The sequence below is a fragment of the Poecilia mexicana genome, unplaced genomic scaffold (assembly GCF_051168715.1).
Source record: "Poecilia mexicana isolate PSO_F unplaced genomic scaffold, ASM5116871v1 scaffold_17, whole genome shotgun sequence".
Taxonomy (NCBI): domain Eukaryota; kingdom Metazoa; phylum Chordata; class Actinopteri; order Cyprinodontiformes; family Poeciliidae; genus Poecilia; species Poecilia mexicana.
Window position 1 is genome coordinate 6,364,805 of NW_028263386.1, and position 27,159 is coordinate 6,391,963.

At 35.3% G+C, this 27,159-nt stretch overlaps 2 protein-coding genes across 2 annotated transcripts; one reads left to right on the forward strand and one right to left on the reverse strand.

Moving 5' to 3' along the window:
• Positions 1–3,696: 3,696 nt before the first annotated feature.
• On the forward strand, positions 3,697–8,173 carry LOC106928622 (ferric reductase 1-like). The gene is made up of 7 exons (XM_015004997.2): positions 3,697–3,854; positions 4,223–4,306; positions 5,158–5,376; positions 6,037–6,150; positions 6,341–6,488; positions 6,629–6,751; positions 7,328–8,173. Exons 2-7 carry the CDS (start codon positions 4,229–4,231, stop codon positions 7,378–7,380), a joined length of 735 nt encoding a protein of 244 aa, XP_014860483.2. The 5' UTR covers positions 3,697–3,854; positions 4,223–4,228; the 3' UTR covers positions 7,381–8,173.
• Positions 8,174–12,208: 4,035 nt separating this feature from the next.
• hnrnpca (heterogeneous nuclear ribonucleoprotein C a) lies at positions 12,209–22,251 on the reverse strand. Its single transcript, XM_015004984.2, has 9 exons — positions 22,095–22,251; positions 20,377–20,486; positions 19,074–19,342; positions 15,805–15,877; positions 15,616–15,666; positions 15,355–15,518; positions 14,164–14,277; positions 13,898–14,073; positions 12,209–12,782 (listed from the first exon to the last, which is right to left on the reverse strand). Exons 2-9 carry the CDS (start codon positions 20,379–20,381, stop codon positions 12,678–12,680), a joined length of 957 nt encoding a protein of 318 aa, XP_014860470.2. The 5' UTR covers positions 20,382–20,486; positions 22,095–22,251; the 3' UTR covers positions 12,209–12,677.
• Between the last annotated feature and the right edge of the window lie 4,908 nt (positions 22,252–27,159).

Genomic DNA, 27,159 nt, shown 5'->3' on the forward strand with positions numbered 1-27,159 from the left:
CCTTTTTACTTTTTGTTCCACAAAAAATAAAAATCTGTTTATTTTGAGTCTTGTTTAAATATTCTTTACTTCAATGCATTAGCTTAAATTTCTATTTTCTGTTCATTTACATGATAAAAGTCTGATTTAGTTCAAAAACAAAATTAAGTGCATTTATTTGCATCTTCAACTGTATTAAAAAGGTTAATAATTATCCCATAATGTTTTATTTCTTTAATTCTCTTATCTTTGGTCACTTTAATGCATGTTTTTGTTTACTTTCAGTAAAGTTGCTTAAAGGTGCAGAAACCAAAAACATTTTCAAATTCAAAAATACTTTATGGATCCCAAAGTAAAAAACTGTTATGTCACATTTATTCAAGTGATTCACATGAAGCTTTGTTTATATTAAAAACAGCAGCAGTTGGTCAAAATAGTGGCAATTAATTAAAATGCAATAAATGAATCCCATTTAGCTCTAAAATTATCTTTCTCCTTTATTAGTTTTCTCCGCCTTCTTCCCGTAAACTGAATAAACACGGATTATTTTCAAAACAAAACCTGGATTTACGAAGAAGGAAGTTCACGTTGGGCAATTTTACGAGAAGTTTCGTAAATCAAAACATCTTCAGAATCCAGTCAATAAGGTTTCCAGCTCCACATAACTGTTTGTTTCCTTCTTTACCAGAAAAACAAAAAATGAGAAACATTTAAGATGCTGATTGTGTGGGATTAACCGAAATAGATCGTTTTCTTTTTCTTTTGGCAGTAATGTTAACATTTCCAAGATGTTTCAGTGTTTTTAAAATTAGACTTTTTTTCCTGAGTCTTTCTGGTAACAACAGAAACATGACCCAGTTTTAAACACCGATCTCAGGAAATATAATCGTCTTCAACTTGGATCAAATTTTCCTGTAAATATAATCAGTAGGTCACCTCTAAAACAACAGATCGAATTGTTTAAATATATTTTTTGTTTTAATTGCAGCGCTGCTGGTTGTAAATCCAGATGACGTAATTTGGGAAACATCCAGCATTAAGTGACTAATTGAAAGGTAAAACCAGAGCGTAGCTAGGAAGGAATGCAGCCCCTCCTCGTTTGGCATCATGGCACCAAACTGTCCGGTTTTCTTTACCTGATGACGTCAAAGCCTTAAAAACGTCTCAGGTGTCACATTCCAGGTGTTATGAACTAATCATCATGTGGGCCCATCACCGGGAAAACATTTCAACACTGCTGTAACGCAACTATTTTATGTTTGAAATTCCAGTTCATTAATCTGTGTAAATACTGCTTTAACTCTTCACCTTAATAAGGTTTTAGTACAAATTAGCCCACATTTACGTTCTTTAAAACTGTGACTTTTAGATTAACCTCTGAGAAGGTGTCAGGATTTTACAGCAAGGGTGTTCAAAGTGGGGAGCGTGGGCCATTGTGTGACCAATAGATGAATTTTTTTGTGGCCCTCAAGAGATAATTTAGGACAAAGCTATGACTTTTAGATTAACCTTTTAGTTTCTAAACTAAACTTTCTGTTTTTAAAACAAGTTTGACTTAATATTCTAATTTAAAATGTCTTGTTTAGCAGAAAATCAACATAATTGGCAGAAACGAAGGCTTGAAAACATCTGTACCCAATTAATTAATCTATTTTATTTGTTTTTACTTGGTGAAGGTTCAAACATAAGTGTATTTTTTTCAGTAACATTATAATTTATTGAATGGGTCTGTATTAACGTGTTTTTAAAAGACTTTACTGCAAGGGTGTTCAAAGTGGGGCGTGTGGGCCAATTTGCGGCCACTGGACTGACTTTTTGTGGTCACATTTCAAGAATAAATTTAATTAAATTAGTACAAAACTCTGACTTTTAAAATCTACTTATAAAATGTAAGACGCAGCACGAAGTGTTAATCTTTTCCAAACTTTCTGGATTCCCTCTGTTGTAGTGGTAACCAGGACTCTAAATTAATCCAAAATGTGATTTTAACTACTAACCTTAAACTTGGCTAAATGTAGTAAGTGTTTCAAACGATGACTGACCTAGATTCTGTTCTTATTGCTGACAATAGATGGAATAGTTTGTTCACTTTTTTTCAATGGAGTCCAAAATAAAAAGCAAAAGCAAACTGGATGCCTTTGATTTAACAAGTTACCGTCTAAAAACCAATTAAACATTTTGGATCTACATTTCCATTCTTACAAAAAATCATATAAAAAAATCTTATTTGTTAGTTTGTTGTTGAGTAGGTAAAAATAAATCCCAAAACCATTTTGCTGATTTTAGCTTTTAGGAATTATATTTTTTGGCCCAAAGGTTAAAATCTCAGGTAATAAAAAACTTGCTTCATAATATAAACGCTCCAATCCGGGTTCTCCAGGCTGATAACAATTCCTGGTTTTCTTGAGATCTTATGATTCCTATTTTGAACAATTTCCAATTTTATGATGCAATAAACACATTTAGTTACATTTTTATGTATTTTCAGGTTTTATCTGATGATAACAATAAAATTACTTCAAAAGTGCATCAATGTTTCATCCAGAAGGTCAAAAAGACGAGACAAAATGGTTTGAAAGACGTACATCCTGTTTCATCTACAACAGGGGTGTCCAAAGTGTGGCTCGAGGGCCAATTGTGGCCGTTGGAAATATTTTTTGTGGCCCACATCTGCAGTTCAAGAATGATACAAACCTGTTTATTAAATGTTTAATTAGGCTGACGATATTACCAACATAATTTTCTTACAATAGAAAACATTTTTTTTGTAGGAATGGAATAGTCGATTGACTTGACAATTTTCTGAAAAAAGATTTGTGTAAATATTTAAAGTATCCTTTTTATAAGTAGAACTTTTACTGAAAATCCTTCTTTGCTTTTATTTAATATACTAAACTTGGATTAACATAGCGAGAATTTCGAAATAAAATGAACGAAATACGGTTTAACAACTGAGAATAAATTTATTCAACCGAAACTAAAAGAATTTCAAAACTAGGTTATTTTCTTTTAATACAACAAAACTTAAAAGAAATTTATTTTTAAGTTTTATTTTTTACAATAAATAACATCAGTTTCCAAAAAATGTAGTTTGTTTTTTCTGTTTATTTTCTCAACCTGCCAATGATTTTGACTTGCCTATTTTGGTCTACGTGACAAAAAGTTTGGTAAAATTAACAAAGCATTTCAAACTGACACTACACTGCAAAAACAGAAAAACTTACCAAGTTATCTTTGATCTAGTTTCTTGTACAAACAAATTATCACACTTGAAATAACTTGTAAATAACTTTTCAGAAAGACAAAGGAGCTTGTTTTAAGTAAATAATTCCTTAAAATTGATAACAAAACTAGTTACACTGATATTTACACTTATTTCATGAATCGTTTACTTAAAACAATTTCCTATATCTTGCTGAAAGGTTTATTGTGAGTTTTGTCTTATTTCAAGTGTACTAAGATATTTGGACTATAAACTAAACCAAAAATACTTGGTAATATTTTGTGTTTTTGCTTTGCTGAAGGAGCAAATGAAGGTGTCCTAGAAGTGTCCTAGTTAAATCCAGTTGAGATCCTGTAACATTACACTAAAAAACTCTACTCATTGTACAACCTAAAGCTGAATGTCTCATCTGACTAATGAATCTCAAAAATCCCCTCAGTGGTCAAACTCGTTCCACAGAAACCTTTTTTTCCACTGACAGAAAGATAAAACAAAGGTGCACCTGTGTCATCCTGGTACCCAGACAGGTGTTTCTGCTAAGCCCCGCCCCTTTCCAGGTGGCTGTAGAAAAGCGCCATCAGCTTCCCCCACTGAACAGAACCCCAGAGCACCAGCTGCCAACAACTCCTCACTGAACCAACCTTCACATCCAGTAAGTCAAGACTTTACTTTATGTTTCTTTACAAAAACCGGTTTGGGTTTTTCTACTTATTTAAACATTAAAACTTTAAATCTGATCATTTTTCAGTAAACCAGAAGACATACATTTAGTCAAAGTAATTTTATAAATCTCTTTAAGTAAGATTTATTTATGTATTTCTGTGAAAAAGAACAGAAATAACAACATAAATCTTATCTTTTTTCTATCATATGTATTTTCTACCTGATTAAATTTCAATTGTTCATACAAAGTTAAAACATATTGCAAAATTAAATTTTCCATTTGAATGTTTTTTAAAAGATAAAAATCCTCAAAACAAATTTTTTAACATGATTTGTATAAATATTTATATTTTCCAGGCAGAAATGGAGCATAAGATGATGCAGGCTTTCGCCACACTCATGGTTTTCCTGGCTCTCAGTTTCCAGCCAGTCCTGTCACAGGTTAGTATTTACTATTATTATTATTGTAGTGTTAATACTTTAATCTACTTTATTACCAACAACTTTGATGTACTTACAAGATAAAAAGATCTCACAGCAAAAACACAAAATATTACCTAATCTAATTTTTGGTCTAGTTTCCAGTTCAGATATTTTAATACATTTTAAAAAAGACAAAACTAAGTTATAGAAAACCTTTCAGCAAGATGTAAGATTGTTTTAAGTAAATCTTTAATATTGATGAAAAGGTGTCATTATTAGATTATTCCACTAATGAATAAATGAATTTATCTGCCAGTGGAACAAGTGTTTTTTCATAAATATTAAGGAGTTATTCACTTAAAAATAATTTTTATTTCTCACTGAAAAGTTACTTGTCTTATCTCAAGTGTATTAAGATATTTGCACTAGAAACTAAGTAAATATTTGGCAACATTTTGTGTTTTTGCAGTGCTGAACTTACAAAAATGTCTAAAATCCAACTTACTAACAAATTTTCTTAGATTTGGTGGAAATTTTTAAAAGCTTTGCTGTTTGAATAACCTTTAAAAACTCAGAGGACAAATAGAAAGACTTGGGGAAACAAACAAAAGCTCAAAATGTTTTGGTTTGGTTTTGTTAAACTGTAACCGATAGTTTACTGGGAGCTCAAGACGACAGAAGGAAGTTACCCATTAGCTTTGACACAGAAGTTTTAGTGGCTGAGCAAGAAAACGGAAACAGAATCTGATTTTTAAATGTAATTAACACAGAAATGGCATCTAATCTTCACATTAAAGCTCCACCAGAACAAGGAAGTTAAAGAATCTCTTGACTGTTTATTGACTCTGGCTTTGTTTTTGTCTCCATAGGTTGTCATTTCTAAAACAGGATGTGGCTCAACCAAAGAGTGCGTGCAGCAACCTGATGCCTGCGACCCTGCAGACAACACCACCACGTGTCTTTTTGGATCTGCTCGCTCCACAAAGTTGAACCCCCCAAATGGAATCGACCTGGCCTTTGAGATCAGTGGGAAGTCTGTGAACTCTTCGGGATTCATCGCCGTGGGTCTCACCACGAGCCAATCTCAGGTAAAACATGTAATTATTATTACATTCAAAAGTTATTCTGAATAAATGTTTGGGAAAAAAACAGGGAGATACAAAATATTGCTAGTTAGCGTAACAATATGCATAATATATGAGAAGTGTAGACTCCCAGACACAAAATGTAAATATTAAGGGTTTAATTATTTAAAAATCAAACAGCTACGAAATAGAAACAACCTTTTACTTTTTGGTTAAAACTGCAATTTTACATTTTAAAATTATTCTTATCATTTTTATAATAGTTGCTAGCTGTCACTAAATAACACTCAGCTTAGTTTAGCGAGTTTTACTTTAGCTTAGTCTGGCTTTATGACATTAATTTTGAAACTGAGTGGAAATATTCCTGATGAAAGTCAATCAAATAGTCTTAACTAACATCATAATTTAGCTAAGCTAAGCTTACTTTAGCTTGATTCAATTTATTTATGCTGCATTTAGCCTAACTTAGCTTAGTTTACTTTAGATGCATGAACTTAATTTATCTCGGCTTAGTTTACTGTGTTCAGCTTAATAAAATTAGGCAACATAAATATTATGACGAATGATGGTGGACAGTAAGCTAAACTGAAGACAACTTAAAGTCATAACTTTGAACAATATTCATAATTTCTGACTGAAATGTTGCATTGCTTCTCTCCACAGAACATCATGCTTTTTGTCTGTGCTCAAAACAGCTCAAACAACGGGTCTTTCTTCACCATCTCAACGGTTTATAACAACGCCACTAAAACTCGGAACGATACAGTAGCGACGAAGGTAAGACTTAACTTACAGCATCCAGTTGTTCCTACATCTGTAAAATTACTTCAGCAAAATAACTTCTATGCTAAAAAGGAAAGCAAGAGTTTTCAAAACTCACAAAATACCGTGATACATTTATTAACTTAAAATTTATCTACTAGATCTTTATGGAGTAGCATTTATGACTCTGACTTCAAATCTTCAGGCTATGACAGATGTTCAAAACACCATCGCTGGTGACAACCTCAAGTGTACGTTTAACGTCGCTGGTCTGAATACCACCACCGATGCTGCACTCAGGGCCGTCGATACCACCTACATTATCGTCACCACATCTGGACAACTCATTGGAGGTAAGAGCACAAATATAAAAACAAACACTGTCATTTTGCATTGTGTATACAATGTTTACGTGTTTAGCTGTTTACAGTTTAGTAAATGATAGAAATTTGCATGTTTGAGGCATGAATTAAAAAGAATGATTTTCTTTCAGGTGTATTTGATGCCGTCCTCTCTTTTAAAGCTGGTAATGCTATAGATCTTTCCACCTTCCTAAACTCGACAACAAACACCACAGCAGCACCAACAGGGGGCAGCTATCCTCTCTATTCTAGTGGTAAGCTACACACTGAGATAATTAGGCCCGAGCAGCTAAGCGCTGCGAGAGCCTATTGAAACTGTGCTGTAATTAATATTTAGATCTACATATTCCTACATTCAAAATAATGTTTTGTGAAGATACCTAACATCCAAAGATGTTACAAATAATACATATGAATACTCTCCACAGGGATCAGACTTTATGCAGGTTTCACCATCTCAAATTTAAGACTTTTAAAGACCATTATGAATAAAATGTAAGACCCATATCATGACAGAAATGTAAAAAAATGGCTCTTTTTGTAGCACCTGGCAGCAGCTTAGCAACGACAGACCCAAAAATGCTAGCAAGATAGCAAGTATTAGCAGCTAGTTAGCGGTAGCTTTAACCATCTTGAGTCACGCAATGAAGATGTCAAACCTTTTCCTGACAGAAAATTCCCACGACTCAAGATTAGACCTGACATAACACAATTTAAGACCTGTGATTTGTGTATTAAAGACCAACTCACATGTTCTTTAATGAATTTAAGACATTTTAGGGCCTTAATTCCTTCTCTAATTAACACGTCTTTCTGTCTTTCTCCTCCAGCTGTGTTGCCTCTGGTCAGCTTCCTCACACTGTCCATCCTGACGTTCGCCTGATCAAACACAGAGAAGAAGAAGCTGTTATAACCCCACAAAGACACAGTGAAGGGTGCTGCTTTAAAACGCAGCAAAAACCGAGTGTCATGTTGTTTATGAAGTCTTTTTACAAAACTAATTCATAGATGTATAGATTATATTTTGCACTGTTTATTCTAAACACTTACGAGATGAAGAAACTAATAGCTCAGGTTCTGCAAACCTTTTGGTGATCTAAGGTATATATTTTTTAATAATGTAAACATATCTATTGATACAATTACTATCTTTAAATGCTTTTATTACTGTGTGAAATGAAATGTGAGCAGGTCTCGTCTGTTTATTATATCTGTCATCTTAATGGGAGCCCATCCCAGCTCAGGATTGTCTTGTTTTCATTAAGTAGATAAAGTTATCTGTCGGTTAGCCAGAAGAAACAGAAGAACTCACTACACCAGAAAAACGACTAAACCGAAAGCAAGATTTCAATCTCGTTGGCAGTCGACCAACATTCTGGAGCTGATCGTCAAACACTCCAGCTGTCACGGTACGGCTAAAGAAAGCAAGCCACTTGGCACAAGTTGATGCCTTTTGCTGGTATGTGAGAAGATATGAAAGGTGGTTGAACTCTGGTAAAATGACAAAGCACATATTTATGAGCACTCTGCTTCGCTTCGAGATATGTAAGAAACTTAATGTGAAAGTTTGAGACATTTAGCAAAGGGCAATGGAAAAATCAGGAGAAAATGTTGATAACCACATCATGGTTTTTCTTAATAAACTGTATTTTTTGACAATAAACATTAAATTTTAATATTTTTGTGCATGTATTTAAATAAGTGCAGTTATGTTTTATCATCACCAAAAATATGGGTTAATGTCTTACCTGTTTGTCTCTGACTTTTACTCATTAATATGTCAGGTGCTCGAACACGGAGCCCTGCGGTGCCCCGATTGTTCATTTTAGTCAAGTTAATTTGTATAAAACATTTCAGCAACAAAAACACCTCAACGTGCTTTACACGATAAAACTAAAATATTACATTACTGTAGCAAAATAAACAGAAGTAATGCAAAGCTGTAATCCAGACTTTATGTTTCAACTTTTATTAATAAAACTAATTATTATTAAGTTATAGTTCCAGATCAGAGGAGCATAAAAACTCAATGGTAAATTCTCCATGTTTGGTTCTGGGGATGCAGAATAGAACCAGAAAACCTGACCTGTCTGAAAGTTTCATACAACAGAACTTTAATGTATTTTAGTGTTAAGCCACTCAGTGATTTATAAACTAACATAAGTATTTTAAAGTAATCAATGCAACGAAAGATAAACGCATGGGTGAGTTTCTCTACATCTTGTATTGTAGACATTAGTCTTTTAACCCTTTAAATGTTCTCCGGGTGATAGAAGTTGTAGCTGGATACAAAGCATATCTTTGCAAAAAAACTATAAGTTTATCAGATAGTAAAATGTTTTTTCTAGTTTGTGACATTTATCATCTGATTCTAACCTTCTTAAGCAAACTCGATGCCTTATTTTTCTTTTAAAAAAATACTATACTGCTGGACTGTTTTCAGGCACCTGCACCACTGATTAGAATACATGAAAACTTTGATTTAATAACTTTAAATAATTGCACAACAGAGGGCATTGTGCAACAATAGTTTCTATACAATTCTACCAAACAATGTATTATTTGTTTTAGGCAGTGGTGGAGAAAGTACTCAAAAAATTTACTTACGTAAAAGTACAAATACACAGTCAAAAATGTACTCAAGTAAAAGTCAAAGTACCACATTAACATTTTACTTAAGTAAAAGTAAAAAAGTACTGGCTTCTAAAAATACTTAAGTATTAAAAGTAAAAGTACTCACTGAATACATAACCTAATCGCTAATATCATTAAGTGAACTGATCATATTTAATTTTAATACATAAGAAATGTGCCATTTTAATGAACAATGCCACAGATTAAACATGTTCTTATTGTGTTTATTCTCTGTAACAGTTTATACTTATGTGATTCTATGAATCATAATTTCAGGGATGGAAACATCTTGTCTACTGTCCTAACATAGCATGAACTTCATTAGTGACATTTATTCAGAAAGAAATCCAACAGAAAGGGGATGGAAAGAAGGTGGGTGAGGGAGAACATGCAACCAAGGAGCCACGTAGCAGAGTTGTAGTCAAGACCACTGAACCCGAGACCAAGACCAGCGTCCTGAGCTACATGACACAATAAAATTAAGTTTATCAAAATTGGTTCTCAGATGGATCTGAAAGATCCACATTCCCATAAAAACACCTAGATATTAAATACTTAGAGCTGAAATATATTTAACCAGTATCAATTAAAACTCATTTCATTCTGTTTTGCTTTCATCGCTGTGCTACAATCAGCAGAGGTCTCCTGCTATCCCTAGAAAAATAACACCCTGCACGGTTGCCTATATTGCCCATGTCAGAAACCACAACTGAAACATCGCAATTAACGGTAAATAACGTTCAACTATGAACACTGTCCAACGGCGCAACAAGAAACCAAGCAGAAGGAGCACCGTGACTGTTCTCACCCTCCCTCCCACTGCGATGTTTGCCACCATGACAGGAGACGAAATCAATCAATGAGCATGCTCTGTGTTCATTCAACTTTTACTTATTCGGCGATTAAATAAACGTGTGTATGTGTTAGCTACTGCAGTGTACACAAGAACCCAGAGAGGCTTCAGTCCTTAGGACTTAGTAGAGATCCGTCCAGAAGAATCGGATCGTTCCTGAATGTCATATTATACTATATTGCACTTTGGTCACAGCGTTGTCCCATATGCCACACCTCAGTCAACACACAATGGCATGAGTGACAACTTTTTTTCATCGCAGATGCAGCATGTGTCTCAGTCAGTACAGCTAGCTTTGCTAGCATCACGTCCACAGATCTTACCTTTTAAGCTTTCCTTCCAAGTGACGCTAAAAGTTGCACGAAGTCCCCACCGTCTGTTAAAGCGAAGCGCTGCTGGTTTTACATGTCACCATATCTCATGGTTTATGCAGCGCTATTATATTACTGACGATTAGACGGATATCCACCACTGCGCATGTCTGGAGCTCCGCGTGCGAGTAAAGGTGGAGGCGATGGGTGACAACAGACAGTAAGTCACGTTATTGCTTGGATTTTACGGCGCCACCTTAAGTCCCTGAACATCACATTTTAACGGACAAAAAGCTAAATGCGACGTGGATGTAACGAGTAACGCGACGGTTCTGTAGAAATGTAGTGAAGTAGAAAGTACAGATACTTACTGTAAAATGTAGTGGAGTAAAAGTAGAAAGTATCCATTATTAAATCTACTTAAGTAAAGTACAGATACACGAAAACTGTACTTAAGTACTGTACTTAAGTACAGTAACGAAGTACTTGTACTTCGTTACTGTACTTAAGTACAGTAACGAAGTACTTGTACTTCGTTACTTCCCACCACTGGTTTTAGGGCTTAATAATAGCAACCTATCTTGGTTATAAAAGCTAAAAGGAATATTCGCTTGTATTTTTGACGTACTGAACCTGTAACTTAGCTTAGTAGGTGAAAAAACACAAATGAGAAAAATAGGACAAGTTTTAAAAAACGTTCAATGACACCTTTTGACTGATGCGTTTCGAAACCATTTCTGCTCTTACACCACCCCCTATTTTATAGGTACTAACATAAATATTCATTGTAATCCTTTACTGGAAGCCTAACAGGTACATCAGGAAGTGTGGGGAATGTTTAAACGTCTCCATTGTTTTCTTTTGAACAGGTTTCAGTACTTCAGCATTTGCTAAGTTCCATTAACATGTCAAACCTGTTTTATGACGTGAGACCTTAGCATATCTTCACTAAGTTTACCTTCACAAGAAGATTGAAAGTGACTAACACTGAAAGTTGGAAATTAGTATCCCCTTCTAGTTGATGATTCAAGGTTAATGAATTAATCAAAAGTTAAATGATCTTATCGATCGCATTACGATTCATTGATAAGTGGCCATTTTCACAACAGAAGAAAACTGAGACTTAAAAACTTCTGTAAGCAGAAAGAACAGTTTATCTTTCTAATATCTTGGTTTTATAGTGTCATGAACAACTTAAGGAGCTTGTCGAGTGTTTACATTTTAGACAGAACCACATACAACGCATTTTAAATTCCACACCATTTGGATCGTTTCTTACCTGCTAACAGATGTGGCCTCCGCCATCTTTGTTTCTCTTCTGGCTGACTGAAGGATGAACAGCAGCGCCCTCTGCTGGTTTGCGGCCAAACAACACTGCAACTAATTAAAATATCCGTCGAAGCGGACATTAGTTAATATATTTTAACTAATTTTAATTTAACAAGCCATTAATCAATGTTTAATAATTGTTTGTATTCCTAATTCTAGTTTTACAAAGTCACGCTTAACAGTTTAAAGCTAAAAGAAACTCAAGTAGTCTATGGTTTGATTTTAATGTTTTATTGCAATTAGTTTCTTTACAGTTAAAGTTAAGTGTTTATAAAGAAAACTGAAATGGGCGGAGTCTTTAAGGATCTTGTAGTGTTTATATTTCGAAACAGAATCGCATAAAAATCATTCCGTTTCTGTTTCTCTTCTTGCCTGAAATATTAGTATCGCCTCCTCCTGGATGGAGGCCAAACAACAATGAAAGGCGGTCAAAGCGGACGTTATTACGGTAGTTAATGATTTGAACTCATTTTAATCCAAACAAACTACTAATGGCAATTTGATTGTTTGCTTCCCTAATTCTAGCTTTTCAAAGTCACATTGAACTAATAAAAACAGATTTTTGGGCAAAATAAAGGCTCAGATTTTATTTTAATGTTTTATTGCAATTTATTTCTTTACAGTTAAACTAAAAAGTGTGTTTATATATTTATATATAAAAAACTGACATGAACATACACACAAGGTCAAAGAAACTCACTGAGGAGGAAGAAAAACACGCAGAAGCTAAAAACTAATCTGTGGCTGAGTTCTCGTCCTCGCTTTAAGAGATGTCCGTCGAGCTGTTGTCTCTGAGAACATTATTAGTCCATGTTCCCGTCTCCACACGAAGACGAGAAGAGAAAAAACTAAACACAAACCTACAGCTAGATATTCCTGTTACAGTAATACTGGACAACTAAACGAAAACTAAAAGGAAATCTTCAGGGACAACATGACAGTAAGGTGTGCGCACCATGCTTGTGTTTTCGTGCACACTTGTGTTTCTATCTACAACGTTGAGTGTTAAAACAGGAGTCGGAGCTCCTTCTGGAAGCCGCGCCGAGTCTCCGCCTACGAGTCGTCGTCACCATTCACGCTGTCGCCATCATCTTCGTCTCCTTCCACGTGTTCGCCTTCCTCCTCTTCCTCTTCTTCCTCCCTCTCCTGACTCTTGACCTGATGGATTTGAGAGCAGAACTGCAACGTTAAAACTACTAAAAAGTTAAAAATCATAACATACTTTCAACTTAAATACAGTAAATCAGACTAAACTTTTTCTGTTTTAGCACTCAGGATAAAAAAATTGCTAAAAGCCAGAATAATAGTGATTTTTTTTTCAAGTTCAGAAGTTTATATATTCTCTAGTGTTAGGGTTAGTTTTCTATAATTACAAAAATAAAGTAATTTTAGCAAAATAAATGTAAAATTACAAGAAAAATGTGGTTTTAAAGACAAAAAAGCTTCTATAATGTAATCAGATTGGCAATTTTTTAGGTTCTTTCTTTGAAATTGACGTAAATAGACATTTGAACAATCGCCTCAAAGTCCTGCTGAAAATACTTTGATGCCGATGTGTAAAAAGATTTTAAAAAATGTCATTTGTAAAACTGGTGCTGAAGTATAACTTCACAAGATGTCAGATATTCCTCATTTTAATTTAAAATATCTTGTTGTGTGGGAGTTGTCTTAGAATTACGACATTTCGCACTATTATTCAGACTTTTCGCACTATTATTACGACTTTTCGTATTATTACTACTGTCATAAACTTTCATAACTTTTTATGCAAACACAAAAGAGTATTATGCCTTTTTAAAGAATGTGGGAACAACAAAGAGTAAAATTTTTATTAACATTTCAGTTGTACTGCTCCTTGTTTAATGTCAGAAAAATCCAAATTACTCAGCCAAGATATTAGAAAGTGAATTGTGGACCTTCATTAATCTGGCTCATCCTTGTTTATAATTTCCAGATTCTAGAAGAAGTCGCTTTCATTAGTGATAAATAGACGTCTATTAAATTCCTGCTCCATGACATTTCTTGAAGGCCGAACCTCCGATATGAAAACATGTATGATGCTAAATGGTAACATTTGCTTGGATGTCATTTCAGGAAGGCATTTGAAAATGTAATTTGTCCTCTAAATATTGTGTTGAAATTCTGCGTTTTTTGGGGAAAGTTTTGTGCAACAATTTCAACTTTTTTTGAGAAACCAAAATAAAGCTTGAAAAAAAGTAGCAACTTTTTGAAAAAGTTTAAGTAAAATCAGTAATTTAGGCCGCAGCTCTCACCTCTTCCTCCTCCAGCAGGTCTCCCTCCTCTTCCTCCTCATCATCGTCGTCCTCTTCCTCCTCATCCGAGTTGTTCATGTCCTGGCTGTCCCTCTCTCTCTTTATGCCGTCGTTCTTCTTGCTGCTGGAGTGCGGCGGTGAGGTCACCTCGCCCGGCTCTGGCTTTATGCTCTTTGCTACAAAACACACATCAAAAATTCACTAAAAACCTGCAGCATCAGATCAGCTTAACGGCCGTATTCTGGTGGAAACGGTCGCCGTCGTACCAGACTTCTTGCTGTGGTCCTTCTCCATTCGCTCCAGGCTCTCCAGCAGGTCGTCCACTTTGCTTTTAATCTGCGACAGTTCACGCTTGATGGTCTGCAGCTCGTCCACCCTCACTGCACGGAAACAAAAGATTAAACTCTGTTCTACATTTGAACCAGAGACTAATATTTTATCAGTTATTCTGACTATAAGATAAAAAAGCAGCACATTCTGCAGGCTTTTCATTTAACCATTGAAGCCTATTTGCACAATATTAATAAAACAAATTCATTTTAACATAAGAAAACAAGCATTTTGTTGCTGAAAATGAAACAACATGGCACTTCTTTATTATTCCCTTGATCATTTGTAGCCAGAGTTGGTAGTAACTAGTTACATTTACTCTTTTACATTTACTTTAGTAACTTTCTTGGGGGAAAAAAAAGGTACTTTTAGGAGTATTTTTACTTCAGTAATTTTATTATGAAGTATCGCTGCTCTTGAGTACCGATAAAGCAAAACTTGACTCAATTTTACACATTTAAATTTTTTTAGTTTTCATGAAGGAGTTCTCAGTATTACTACATTATTCTGCTAATATTACGACTTTATTCTGGTAATATTAACGCTTTAGTCTCTATTTAGACTTTATTTGGAATTAAAAATAAACTTAGCCTGGCCGTAATATTTCGTCATAAAGTTGATCTGAATTCAATATTGGGAACAAAGAGACACGAAAACAACAATCAATCATGTAAATGTCAATTATTGAGTTTGTTTTAAGTTATCATGCATTAATTGATTTATTGCTTGTTGCAACAGGCCGATCAGAACTCTGTGTACAACTAGCATAAGGGATGATTAAAGAAAAAAAAATCACTTTTCAATAATATTTTCTGTCACTTCTTATTTCTATTTCAGAAAAAAATAGATTGAAATCGGAAATAGTACAGCAAAAAAAAAAAAAAAAAAAAAAAAATCAGGATTTCATTTTTAATCAAATAAAAGTCACTTTTTGAGAATATTCTCTGTCATTTGTAGTTTCTATTTTGGAAAAAAATGTAGATATCAGAAATTTAATGGAAAATTTCAGATTTTATATTCCTGAACCATGTTGTCTTGTTTTATGTATTCTGTATATCTAAATGTCTTCCAGCTGCAGTGATGAATGTTCTTTAGGAACTGAAGTTTTTTTCGGTGGGAGCACTGACTCGTTCTGGACGACGAAGTCCTCAGGCTGCTCTTTGATGAAGAGAAGCTGCTCTTGGTCCGCCGGCTGCTCCCGCCACTCAGGCTGACCCGCGGGCGTTTGGACGGGATCACGGCCCGCGACAGCGGCGGCGGCGCGGGGACGCGAGACGGGTACGAGTACATTCTGGAACCGCACAGAAAAAAAAAGAAACGAAACAGAAATCACGCTGGTGTTGACTGAGGCGCTCAGTGACTGTTTTTTCCAGACGGTTTTCACTCACCTGTCGTAGTAGTCTCTTTGAAAATCATAGTCGAGGTCAAACGAAGAACTACTGCAAGGCAGAACATAAACAAAGCGGTGAAAATATGTAAACCCGTCGCATTCCCAGAGTGTTTCTCCAAGCCTCTTTTAAAAACAGTTTGTCATCTTTGCATCAGCTAAAGGCGGCGCTTGTTGGTCAGACACCGACCTGTACATGTCTCCAGCCGAGCGTTTGGAGGTTTTTGACCGGTGCGGTTTGGGTTCTCCGGCGAGGTTACAGTCTGAGGTAAAAGACACAGAGCGGATCATGAAGCGGAGTGACGATAAAAACACCTTTCAGACAAAACAAGAACAACTTTCACCTAAATGGTACACTTACATTTTAAACATAGCTGCACTGCTTGAAACGATCAATTAAGATAAAAACTTTTAAGCCATGTGTAATAAAGTGGTTATTAATCCAGCTTTAAGTTTTGCAATTTGCTCCTTTCAGATTAAAAAAAAAAAGTCAAATTAGTTAAATACATAGATCTAAAATAATCCAAGGCAGAATTTAATTAAACCAAACTTTGCTGCAATCCAAGTTTTAAAAGTGTTTGTTGCATTTCAAGATTATCATGACAAACGTTGAGTCCCTTGCAAAAATCAACTAAATCCTTGATTTTTTCCCCCACAATATTCTCTCACTGAAAACACAAATAAAGGACTTTATGTGTAATTTGCAGGAAAGGGATGCCTTGTTTTCTGCCCTACAGAAAAAAAAGATCTTAAAAGTGTGGTGAGCATTTTTATTTGTCAATACTTTGTTTACACGTCTATGAGCTTTGCAAATCTGAAGCCTGAAACTTTGTGAAAATATACTGTAAATTTTACAAACTAAAAATTACCAAAAATGTTGTGATTTTTTTAAATCTGCTGAATTAAGCATAAACTATTTTAATTAACCATGATTTTTTTTTAATAAGAACAAGAGTCTAGATTCAAAACTTCAAATACTTTTTGCATTTTGGGCTCAACTGAAGAAATCTGAAATAAATATTTTGTCAGCAATAAAGTCTTAATTTGAATACACTTCATATACTTAAAGTTTTAATACAGCAATTAAAAGCAGATTTAGTGGACTTCAGAGTAGATGTGGTCCTTGTTACCATGACAACGGAAGGAAAGCAGAAAAAAGATGATCACTGTGTTGCATCCAACATTTGTCTAAGCAGATTTTGATTTAAAAGTTGTAATTTTGTCCTAATTAATTCCTGAATTGAGGACTACAAGAAGAAAAAAAAAAAACAAAGGAAGAAAACAAATCAGTTTTCTCAAACCCCACTTTGAAATGGTCAAAAAGCAGCTCGTCTATCATTTTACTCTCATACCTCTCCTGGTTGTGAGAGTTCAATGGAACCGAGTACAAATGTATACCACAGTTTTTGCATTACATAATTATAGTCATCAGTCATTTCTCTATCCCTATACAGTGATATCTTCCTGTTAGATATAATCTTTTTTTTTTTAATACAAGGATGTTTGTGTTTGCAACGTGTGTGAGAGACGAGACACAAAGACGTTTTTCTCCTCAGACAAGCGAAACTTGTTCCGATCCACATGTGAACTGAGAAGTAAAACCGTATTACTGCCGCATGTTTGGGTCCAACACAGATAATATAGATCTACAAATGAACCTTCAAATCTACTACAAAGAAGAAGAAACGGCTCATAAAGTCACACAAACTAGTAAACAAGATAAACATCCGTTTGTTTCTTTAAAACTCAGCCTGCAAAAATTCTCCATTTTAATGCAAGGAGATTATTTACTGAAATGCAACTAAAGATTTTTACAAATCATGATAAAAGATTTATATTTCTCTCTGATGTCTATTATTTCATTTCCTTTAATAAAAATATTTTTAGGAACCTTTTAAGGTTTAAAACAAGATTTATCTATGTATTTATTAATTTTGCGCTGTCAAAATAATTATGATCTCAATGACTTAAAAAAATAAGTATAACATGATTACACCAAAAACAGAAAACCTTTTTTTTCTAATTTTCTAAATAACAATTAATAATTTTATTCTAACTTTCAACAAAAGTAAAAGCTCTTTCCTTCATAGCTGCTCTGCGTTAGGCAGCGGTGCCCAATGCGTGGCCCGCAGGCCATTTGTGGCACTTGGATTAATTTTTTGTGGCCCCTACTCCAGTTCAAAGATGATCCAATTTTGTTTATTATAACATTTATTTGTAATCAGGGTAAAATTACTGCTGATAATTATAAGTTTGACACAAATTGTTTGTGTTTTTATAACCAGACTTTTACTGAAAATCTGACCTAAATTAGCTTTTATTTAATTCATTAACTTCTGCTAAATATAGCAATCAATTTGAAAGAAAGGGATCCAAATCCTGGTTTATAACCGGGAATAAATTTTTTCAATGAAGCTTAAAAGAGTTTGAAAACATGGCAGCAGGATGTCGGATTCGCTCTGTTCTTATTAAAGACTTTTGTTATGGATATTTTTTTGTTGTTGAAGCGATCCATGTTTGGAGAATTATTCCCTTTGGTCTTAAATGTTGTGAAATTGGAAGGACTTGTGCTGTTTTAGTTTCTGTTTAACTTCCAGTGTCAGATGCGTGACTGTGGCAACAAGGTGTTGCTTTTACAACTAGAAGCAGCTGATCAGCAAATAAAAAGCTCAAATAACATCTGAACTACGACTCCAAGTCCCTGCAGAACTGAAAAAAGGATTTATGAATGCAGAGCAGAGAAAGAAGTAGCTCAATTATTTCAGTAATTGATTATTATCCATTATTGGATTTAAATAAATAAATTGGTGCCCTCTCATTTAACCACACAAAATTGGAAAATACATAATTCTGTTTCTTTTTTAAATAAGAAAATAAACATTTTGTTATCTAAAATGCAATAACTTAGCATTCCCTTAACGAACGCCTTTTTTATTATATTAAATATGTTTGTAAAGTTTTGGCTTCAGTAAAGCTTTAAATATGTGGTTCTTTCAGCAAATTGCCTTTTTTAGTCTGTTTACTCCAGTTAACGATGAATCAATTGCTAAATTAGATGATTATTATTTCAATTACTGATTAGTCGCTTTAGGCCGAGTCCAAACCACACAGCCAGACAATGATTTAAAGAAGAGTGGCAAAAGCAAACAGGGTGGATTAGCAGTGCTTGCTAACATGCTACTATGGAGTATCGTCTGTGCTGGCTAACATTTAGCTGTTAGCATGTCATGAAGGTCACGAGAGCGTCACTGAAGCAGGCTTCAGGCGTTCTCAGATTTGTGGCAAGACTGACTGCTACTGGAAATCCTTCCTGCCAACGACGACACATTGAAGAAACTCTGATGATGTGAGTTACAACACCTAGTTTTCCTTTGAGATCAATAAAGTTTGGCTAAACTTTAGGTACGAAAGAAGTATTTTACATTAATCCTCAGGTTTAGCAGAAGCTAAAGTCCTCACCGAGAACTTGTCCGACGATCATCCTCCCGTCCTCGCCCGTGACGGCGGCCCGGGCGTTCCTCTCGTTGGCGTACTGAACGAAGGCGTAGCCCTTGTGGACGGAGCAGCCGACGATCTTCCCATACTTGGAGAAGATGGCCTCCACGTCCGCCTTGGTGACCAGCAGGGTGTTGAGGTTGCCGATGAAGACCCGGGAGTTGAGGGAGCGTGGGTCGGTCTTGTTGGTGACGTTGCTGCTGGCCATGAGGCTGGAAGTGGAGGATGAACGTCTGACGGAAAGAGAGAGAGAAAGAGAAACAGACGGACAAAACGGATACGAAGGTTTGAGATTTTCACAAAGAATGAGAGACGCTTCAGTCCTCTGAGTAGTTAGGCTTCAAACAGCTTTCTGTGGAGCAGAAATCTACAAATGAAACGAGTTCTCTAGAGATGCATCAATCAATCTGATAATTCACATTTTATTTTCTCTAATATGTGATCAATTAGTCAAAATTTGATACTTTGCCCTGTTTACTAATTAAAAACTTCCAGTATTTTTGGTCTAAACACATAAACCCAAAGCAAAAACTTTGTTTATATATATATATTTTTCTTTCTAGACTATCCAGAAAAATCTTCTATGCCTCAATTAATAATCCTTAAAATCTTCTTAATAAATCCGTCTTTGTAGGTAAGTATTGATCGATACATCTCCGGCTGTTCAGCTGCTCTAAATCGGTTCACTCATGCAAACAATTCTGAATTCTCATTATTAAACCTGCTGCACTGGTTGTACTGGAAAAAATAATCATCATCAGGCCTCAGAAACTTAAATTAAAACCACATGAAGGTATGTGACTTGCAAAACAGATATAAACCACCAAACATGCAAATAATTTCATAAGAGGTAGCAGGGACTTCTTTAGGTTAATGCAAAAACTAAACATAGACAACCATTATTTAACGCTTCCTCTGTGCACATTTTCTCACGCGAACGCAGCCTAAACACTTCATGTTCCTCTAACCCAACCGAACACACGCTGCAGTTCCTCACATGGAGAAACAGAAAGCTTTTAAAGTAAATACGTGAAGCGGACGCACACAAGGAAGTTATGCAGAGCAGCTTAAATGTTACCCGTGAGAACTGCACTTTGTTTTTATTGTTTATTTTTATGGCCTCGCCGCTCCTGTCTAAGATCGGATTTTTGCTGTTTGCAGGTGGAGAACCGTGAAAACATCAGTGATATGGACAGTAACTCTGCCCCCCTCCTGCTGGTAGAGAAGGAAAGCGCAGTGGGGGGGGATTTATTCAACGTTCACTCACTCCATAGCGTCTGTGTGCGGGGATCTCGTCTGCCTGACGTTTGACACTGTGGGCTGGGCTCAGTTTGGGCTGGTGTCTGGACCTTCACCTTCGCCCCCTGGCAATTTTTACTGAGGCGACAGAAAACACATCCTCAGTCAAGCTGGGCAGGGTTATCGTTCACCAAATCTTACCTGGGCTGGACGGAGTGTGTGCAGGAACTCCAGAACATAGAGCACCCAAAAAATAGGTGCTTAATGTGCCTTAAAGCTACAGCTAGGCAGTATCAATTTAAATCTAAATTAAAAGGGTTAAGAAATCAATCTAAGACACAAAAACATTACATTATATAACACCAACTATTTTAAATCTAATAAGTTTTGACTAAATCTGTTTATTCGAGCAGTAAAATGTTCAAATATCTTCCATCAAAGCAAACCATTAGTAAAACCAACTATTAATGAGTTTTTAAATTTTTCATACACACTGAAATCACTAAAGTGTAAAGATGCTGCAAAAATATTAAGGATGGGCAACTGTGGAACTGATCAGCAGTGTCCTGCAGGTCTTAGATGTGTTTTGCTCCAACAAAGCATGATTTAAAAGGTCAGAGACACCTAAAAATTTCAAAAAAATAAAAGACTTTGCATTTATAACAAAATAGCTGCAGATAACCGACAATATTACTTTTAACTACAAAGAGAAAAGCAGCAACATTTTTATACAACAGCATCCATGTTAGTGGAGTCTCTCAGTTATGTGAATGGATATATTTCATATTCTTTATATAATGACTGAGGCCCATTTCCAAACAATCCCATTGGTCATTAGTCCTCTACGTATGAATTGACTTTTAACCTTTTATTTATATGCTAAACATGAGGATGGAATGTAGAAGCCTTAAGGGGATGTACCTATAAGTGAATGCAGAGAAACACATAACAGCCAAAGGAAGACACTTTTCATACATCATGTTTAATTAAATGTGCATTTATCATGTTATGTGTTAAAACTTGCAATCCAAAGCTTAAAAAAAAATCACCATGCGAGGGAAAAACTGGGGAAAACTCCGTAAAAAAAAAAAGTGAAGAAAAAGTGAGAAAAAAAATGTCCGAAGACAACGATTCACAAAAACAACCCAAATCAATCAACAACACACCCGCCTGGACACCAACAGCGCCCTCTTCTGTGCTCAAGTGTGAATCACAAGGCCTGCACTAGCCTTGGTAGCGCTCCATGCCGGCTAGCGCTGCTAGCGTTAGCTAACCACCAACTAAAAAAAGGCACGAAAAAATAAACACCAATCTGACCAGTTTTTGTGAAAAAAATCAAAACCTGAAAAATTCTGATAAATATGCCGTCAATAATCTGAAAGGGATTAAAATTTTGCTGCCTCTGACGCTGTTAGCTGAAGCTAACGTTAGCTGTCCGACTGTCTGAAAAGCGAGCCAAAAACAAATCAGTCCCGTCAAAGAAAAATATAAAGCTAGGCAAACTTGCAAAAATAGTTCAAAGTGTATCTAAGATGCTTCCAACATGTTGTGGCTCTAAAAAAAAAAACCAATCTGCGTTTTTTTGTCTTTGAGGGGGACAAGCATTTCCACGTTAGCTAAGCCAGCTAACCCTGCTAGCCAGCACATTCTGTCCACTCGCAAAATGGAAAATCACCGTGGAAAAAATCCAAAAAGAAAAGAAAAAGGAGGGAAAAATGAAAAAATGTCTGGGGACAAAATACTCACCACGACCTGTACGAGCAAAATGTCTTGTTTTTTCGTAAAATCGGTCAAATTGCAATTTAGGTCGTCCTTTTTGGTGCACAAGCGATTCGCCCCCTTTGAACAGCAAGCTAACGCAACAGGCGATGGCGCAGTGATGAGAAGGATGCGTTGGTTTTGATTTACGGAGCAATCTGGAGGGGCGGCGTCTCTACGAAAAGCACGACATTAGAACTTTGGCTACATCCGGTGTGACCAGATGAGCAAAACATCATAAGCCGTGAACTAAGGGCAAAATATTTATATTTTTTTGCTTTCAACTTTATGAACACTGATTTTATTTTAAAAATAGTATTTCTGAATTCTAAAATAAACAAATAGCAAAATAAAGAGTATAACTTGAATAGTAAGTACTATAAAGTAGGATAATATAATTTATAAAATAAACTTCAAGAATGTAAAATATAAATGATAGGCATTAAGTAATTTATGTGAATTTACTGTCTGTCTCTGTGTTGCCCTGCGACAGACTGGCGACCTGTCCAGGGTGTACCCTGCCTCTCGGCCGGAACGTTAGCTGGAGAGGCACCAGCAGCCCTCCCAACCCCAGTAGGGAAAAGGGTGTACAAAAAATGGATGGATGAATGTTGTAAATTAAAAATTGTACCTTTATAAAATCTAAAACATGTATTACTTTATTTTGAAGTAAAGGAGAAAAAGTAGAAATATGCTAAGTTAGGCCACAAATTAATTTTTTTTATTATAAATAACACGAATAATTCTAGATAAAATAAACCAGGCCACATAAACCCATGTTATGCTTTAAAATATTTATTTAATAAAATCAGAACAATAAAATTGGATTTACAGGAGAAGAATCTAGAAAGCTTGTTATGTGCTGCCGCAGATAGCCAGAAGAGGGCAGTGTTCTCTAAAGAAATAAATCCAGGAAAGGTTTGGGGTATTCATTAAACGTGAGAGGCCATGGAACCCAACAACACATGGGAAAATACATAAATGATTTTTGTGTGCAGTATTTTCAATTACTTTATACTAATAATGCATAAGTATGACGTTTCCATTGGTGCTGCTGAGGGTTGACAACTGCAGAGGGAATTGTTTCATCAGACTTACTATAAATAAACATATCGTGACAGATGTCAAAAAAAAAAAAACAGATGTGAAAAATGTTTGCATAAATAGGCAGGGGACAATTAAAAACAGGCACAAAGATTATGTGATTGGTAAATTCAGTGTTGCCCATGAAGTTTAAATAATTCTGTTGAGAAGACATACAGTTTATCTTTCAAGAATAAGTAAAAACATATCTTATCTGACTTTCTGTAGTTCAGAGTGAGCATCAGAATGGAAAAGAAAATAGATTTTCCGGTGACTTTGACTGGACCATTTTCTGTCTTCAGTTGCAGGCTTCTTCAAATTTGGTGTAATTCAAACCTTCTGATGGCTACCATGTAGCATATCGAAATGTTTATATCTCATCAAATTGGCTGTTTCATTGGTCTCCACAGTCACCAGATCTAAATCCCATTAAGCTCCTTTGGGATGTGGTGAAATACACGATTCACACCAAAAATCTACAAGAACCAAATCACTGCACAACTTTTTTGAACATATCCCTCAAAGATTAAAGGCAGTTTTGAAGGAAAAGGTGGAAGGAAAAAAAAAACCTTAATTTGTATATCGTTTATCAAGGCAGAGGACTCCAAAGCACTTATCCCAATAAAGTACTCAAATATTCTTATATTGTTGTAAGTTTTCTTTCTGTTCAGAACTTTTTGGTTGAAATGTTCAGGTGATCCCTGCAGATGGACGTTAATAGAAAATGTTGGTTCTTATTCTTGCCCAACAGCACTTCTTTCAACATTTCTCCTTGATAATATAAATATGTTTAGCAATCTGAGTAAATTAAAATTGATATCATGAATTTTTATGACCTCATTTAAACTGCCTTTTAAAAAACGTTAATCTTTTATTTCCTGGCTTTTATGTAACACCAGAAAGTTCCAATAAATCCATAATGAATAAGGGGGAAAAAAAACATTGTACCAATTGCAACATCAAGAAATCCTTTCCAGTTTGGCTTTTGGTCCATTAAAGATGAAAATAAGCTGCAGCTCGCAGGAGGAGGTGTATCGTTTTTGGATTAAATATTCGTGTGACCCTTTGCTTAAATTTTCACTTTGCCACTTTAGGGAGAAAGGGCCGCAAACAAAACAGACTGATACCAGCTGTTTTCTGCATCTAGTTAGCGAAGAAACCCCTATGTCCCAATTTTTCCTGGAGAATATGTTCTTTTGTGAATTGTTTTTGCCCATCTGGTTTTGTTTGGAGCAGCAGCGTCCCAGTGGACTTGTTTACAGCTCCGAACATCATCTCGAGACGCAGAAATGTAACTCTGACTTGCAGGTTTTACCATCCAGCCTTGTACCGAGCTGACATGTTTTTGTGTTGTTTGCCTCCTTTGTGTATTCTTTACAGATAGAGGACAACCAGGACATTTGACAGGCGGTTGTACAACCTTTGACTATGATTGTTTCAAATGTTGGCGCAATAAAAGCCCTGTGCTATCTAAATGTCAGGACTGGCAGTAATGGAGGGGTAAAGGGTATCATTAAGTTTCAGCCCATTACGGATTATACAGCAGAGCTGATGATGAGAGAGATAAACCATTGGAAACTGTGCAGACCAGAAACCAGAACGTGGTCAGTGTGAGGTCAGTACTTACAACCTCAAACATACTGAGATAAAATTGCAGGGAAACCACTGGAAATAAAAATACCATAAAGTGAAGAGGAGCCATGTGAACTCATAATCATTGCGAATTGTCAGTTATTATATAGGGATATCAGCAAGCTGTAGAGGAGAAAACAGATATAAAACAGCATTTAGACCATTAGTGCTTCTAAAATGCCCAAAAGCCAAACTGACTGCCTTTAGAGCAGCCTTAATAATCAGGCAAGTCCTTTTCGGGGGATTATTTTTATTATTCACCAACTACAGCGCTCTCATTTAATCCAAAGTTTTTCGTAAACCGAAAACCGAAGCTAAACCCGTTACCTAGTAACGCCCGCCTAGCTCAGCCCGTTACCTAGCAACCTAAGTGGACTTCCAGAACGGTTGGCCAGCTAGTTTTACCGCTGCTTGAAAAGACAAGTGTTTTGTTGTTACCACCCAGAAACCACTTGGTGCATTCTTGTTGGTTGTGCCTTTCAAAGACGTGCAGTTGTGCGTCTGTTCGCGGCCATTTTCAGTGCGAGTGTAAATGTTGAATTGGGAAAAATTGTTGAAAGTGACAAGGAGCCCTAAGAAAGCTGATTTTGAACCTTACCTTTCATACATAGTAGGTCAAAGTAAAAGTGAGGTTCCTTCTTTCTTAGGAGAATATCTGAATGTGTTCAATTACTGGGCAACTATTGTGCAGAATTATTACGCAACTAAATGAAAAACACACATTTTCCCTTTTCACTTTTTTATTTTCATCTGTTTAAGTGAGAATTATATACAAGCAACTCAAGACTTTTCAATAAACATTTCTGACATTTAGAAAAGAAATCTGTGACCAATATAGCCAATCTTATTTTTCTTAACAGTGATCAGCTTTCCTTTCATGGAGTCGGTCAGTTTTTTGTTGTGTTGATGATCAACTTTTTACATCCTAAAGAGGGTCGTATTATGTGCTCTCTATGTACAAAATGCCATTTTACAGAGTAATCAAGTAATTATTTAAATTCAGTTGTTATAAAAATATAATTTATATCAAATATGTCCTAAAAGAAATTCTACTTAATGATTTAACACCTTGAAATTGGGCCTCTGTCTCTTTAACAATGTTTTCACCACCACTTCACTGAAAAATAGTTTGTATAATGAGCTCAACAGATGTGCAGTTCCACCAGGTGTTTGCTAATTGCTGCTGGCTAGTCTGAAGGAGCTGAGTGGGAGACTTACTGCTCTGTGAGGCAGAAGCTCAGAAGGTTGAAAACTACAGCTCAGAGGAGGAGCTACAACTTGAAGGCGGAGCCAGGTCCACCCATGCGTTTTTCACAGCTAAATGGTTGTCATGGAGATAAAAGGATTTCTCAAACATGCATGAAAGAATAAAAAAAACACTCCAGGTATGTTTTTGATTAGAAGATAACATTGTAACATGATGCAAAGCTAAAAAAAAAAAGTCAATTTTACATTGTACTGTCCCTTTAAATCTCTTTTTTGCCCCATTTAAAGAAGCTGTCTAATAATTAGGCCAAACCTTCAATCATTGCACCAACAAGACACCTGCTGTGATCATCCAGCTTGGAATTAGAAAATATCCTAAGAATGAAGATCAAAATACTCACTCACTTATTATTTGTGCATACAGAATAGTTATAACAACTGGTACTTATTAAAATATGCCAAAAAGTTTCCTTGTGACCTTTAAATTACAAATAAAACAGTTGTAAAGTTGCGCGACAGTTTCACTACTTAAAATTAAAATTAAGGAACAAAAAAGCCTGTGTTTGTCTCAGAACAGAAATTTAATTCCAAGATACAAAAATGTACAGGTAAATAATTATGCAATAAATAGAAATATATTTATGGAATTCTTAATATAAACAAATGTTTGCTTGATAATAAATTTACTAAAAACAGCCAGTTTAGAAAAGCAAAGTCAGAATCTTTTGTGCATTCAATGGGATTGGCTGCTGGTTGAAATACATAAAGATTTCACATAAACTCACCAGTTCTATAAAACTCAGCAAGCACAATATTTTTAAATAAAAATAGAGGTCAGGGACATTTTTCCCTTAAATTATGAAACAATTTATAGTATTCCAGTCTTTTTTCCTGCTATTGAATTTTAAATTGTTGTAAAATCTTAGTAACTTGCTGTATTTGTCAACAAAATCACATTAAACATTATGTTTATGACATGTTTTCTCCAAATGTAATTCCCACAGTTACAATTTAAACATATCTTTTTATCCTAATTCAAGCTGTAAACACTTTTTAGTTAAAATAAATTTATAGACTGTACCTGATTTTTCTGCCATTGGCACTGAGTGAGTACTATGAAAGTGTGACTCTG

Bases quoted from the DNA above. Each gene is read 5' to 3' on its own strand.
- LOC106928622 (XM_015004997.2), top strand. From the start codon at position 4,229: ATGGAGCATAAGATGATGCAGGCTTTCGCCACACTCATGGTTTTCCTG. The intron at 4,307-5,157 runs GTTAGTATTTAC...TTGTCTCCATAG, and splicing joins TCCAGCCAGTCCTGTCACAG to GTTGTCATTTCTAAAACAGG. The intron at 6,752-7,327 runs GTAAGCTACACA...TTTCTCCTCCAG, and splicing joins CTATCCTCTCTATTCTAGTG to CTGTGTTGCCTCTGGTCAGC.
- hnrnpca (XM_015004984.2), bottom strand. The intron at 14,074-14,163 runs GTACGACGGCGA...TGTGTTTTGTAG, and splicing joins GGACCACAGCAAGAAGTCTG to CAAAGAGCATAAAGCCAGAG. The intron at 12,783-13,897 runs GTGAGAGCTGCG...CAAATCCATCAG, and splicing joins ACCTGCTGGAGGAGGAAGAG to GTCAAGAGTCAGGAGAGGGA.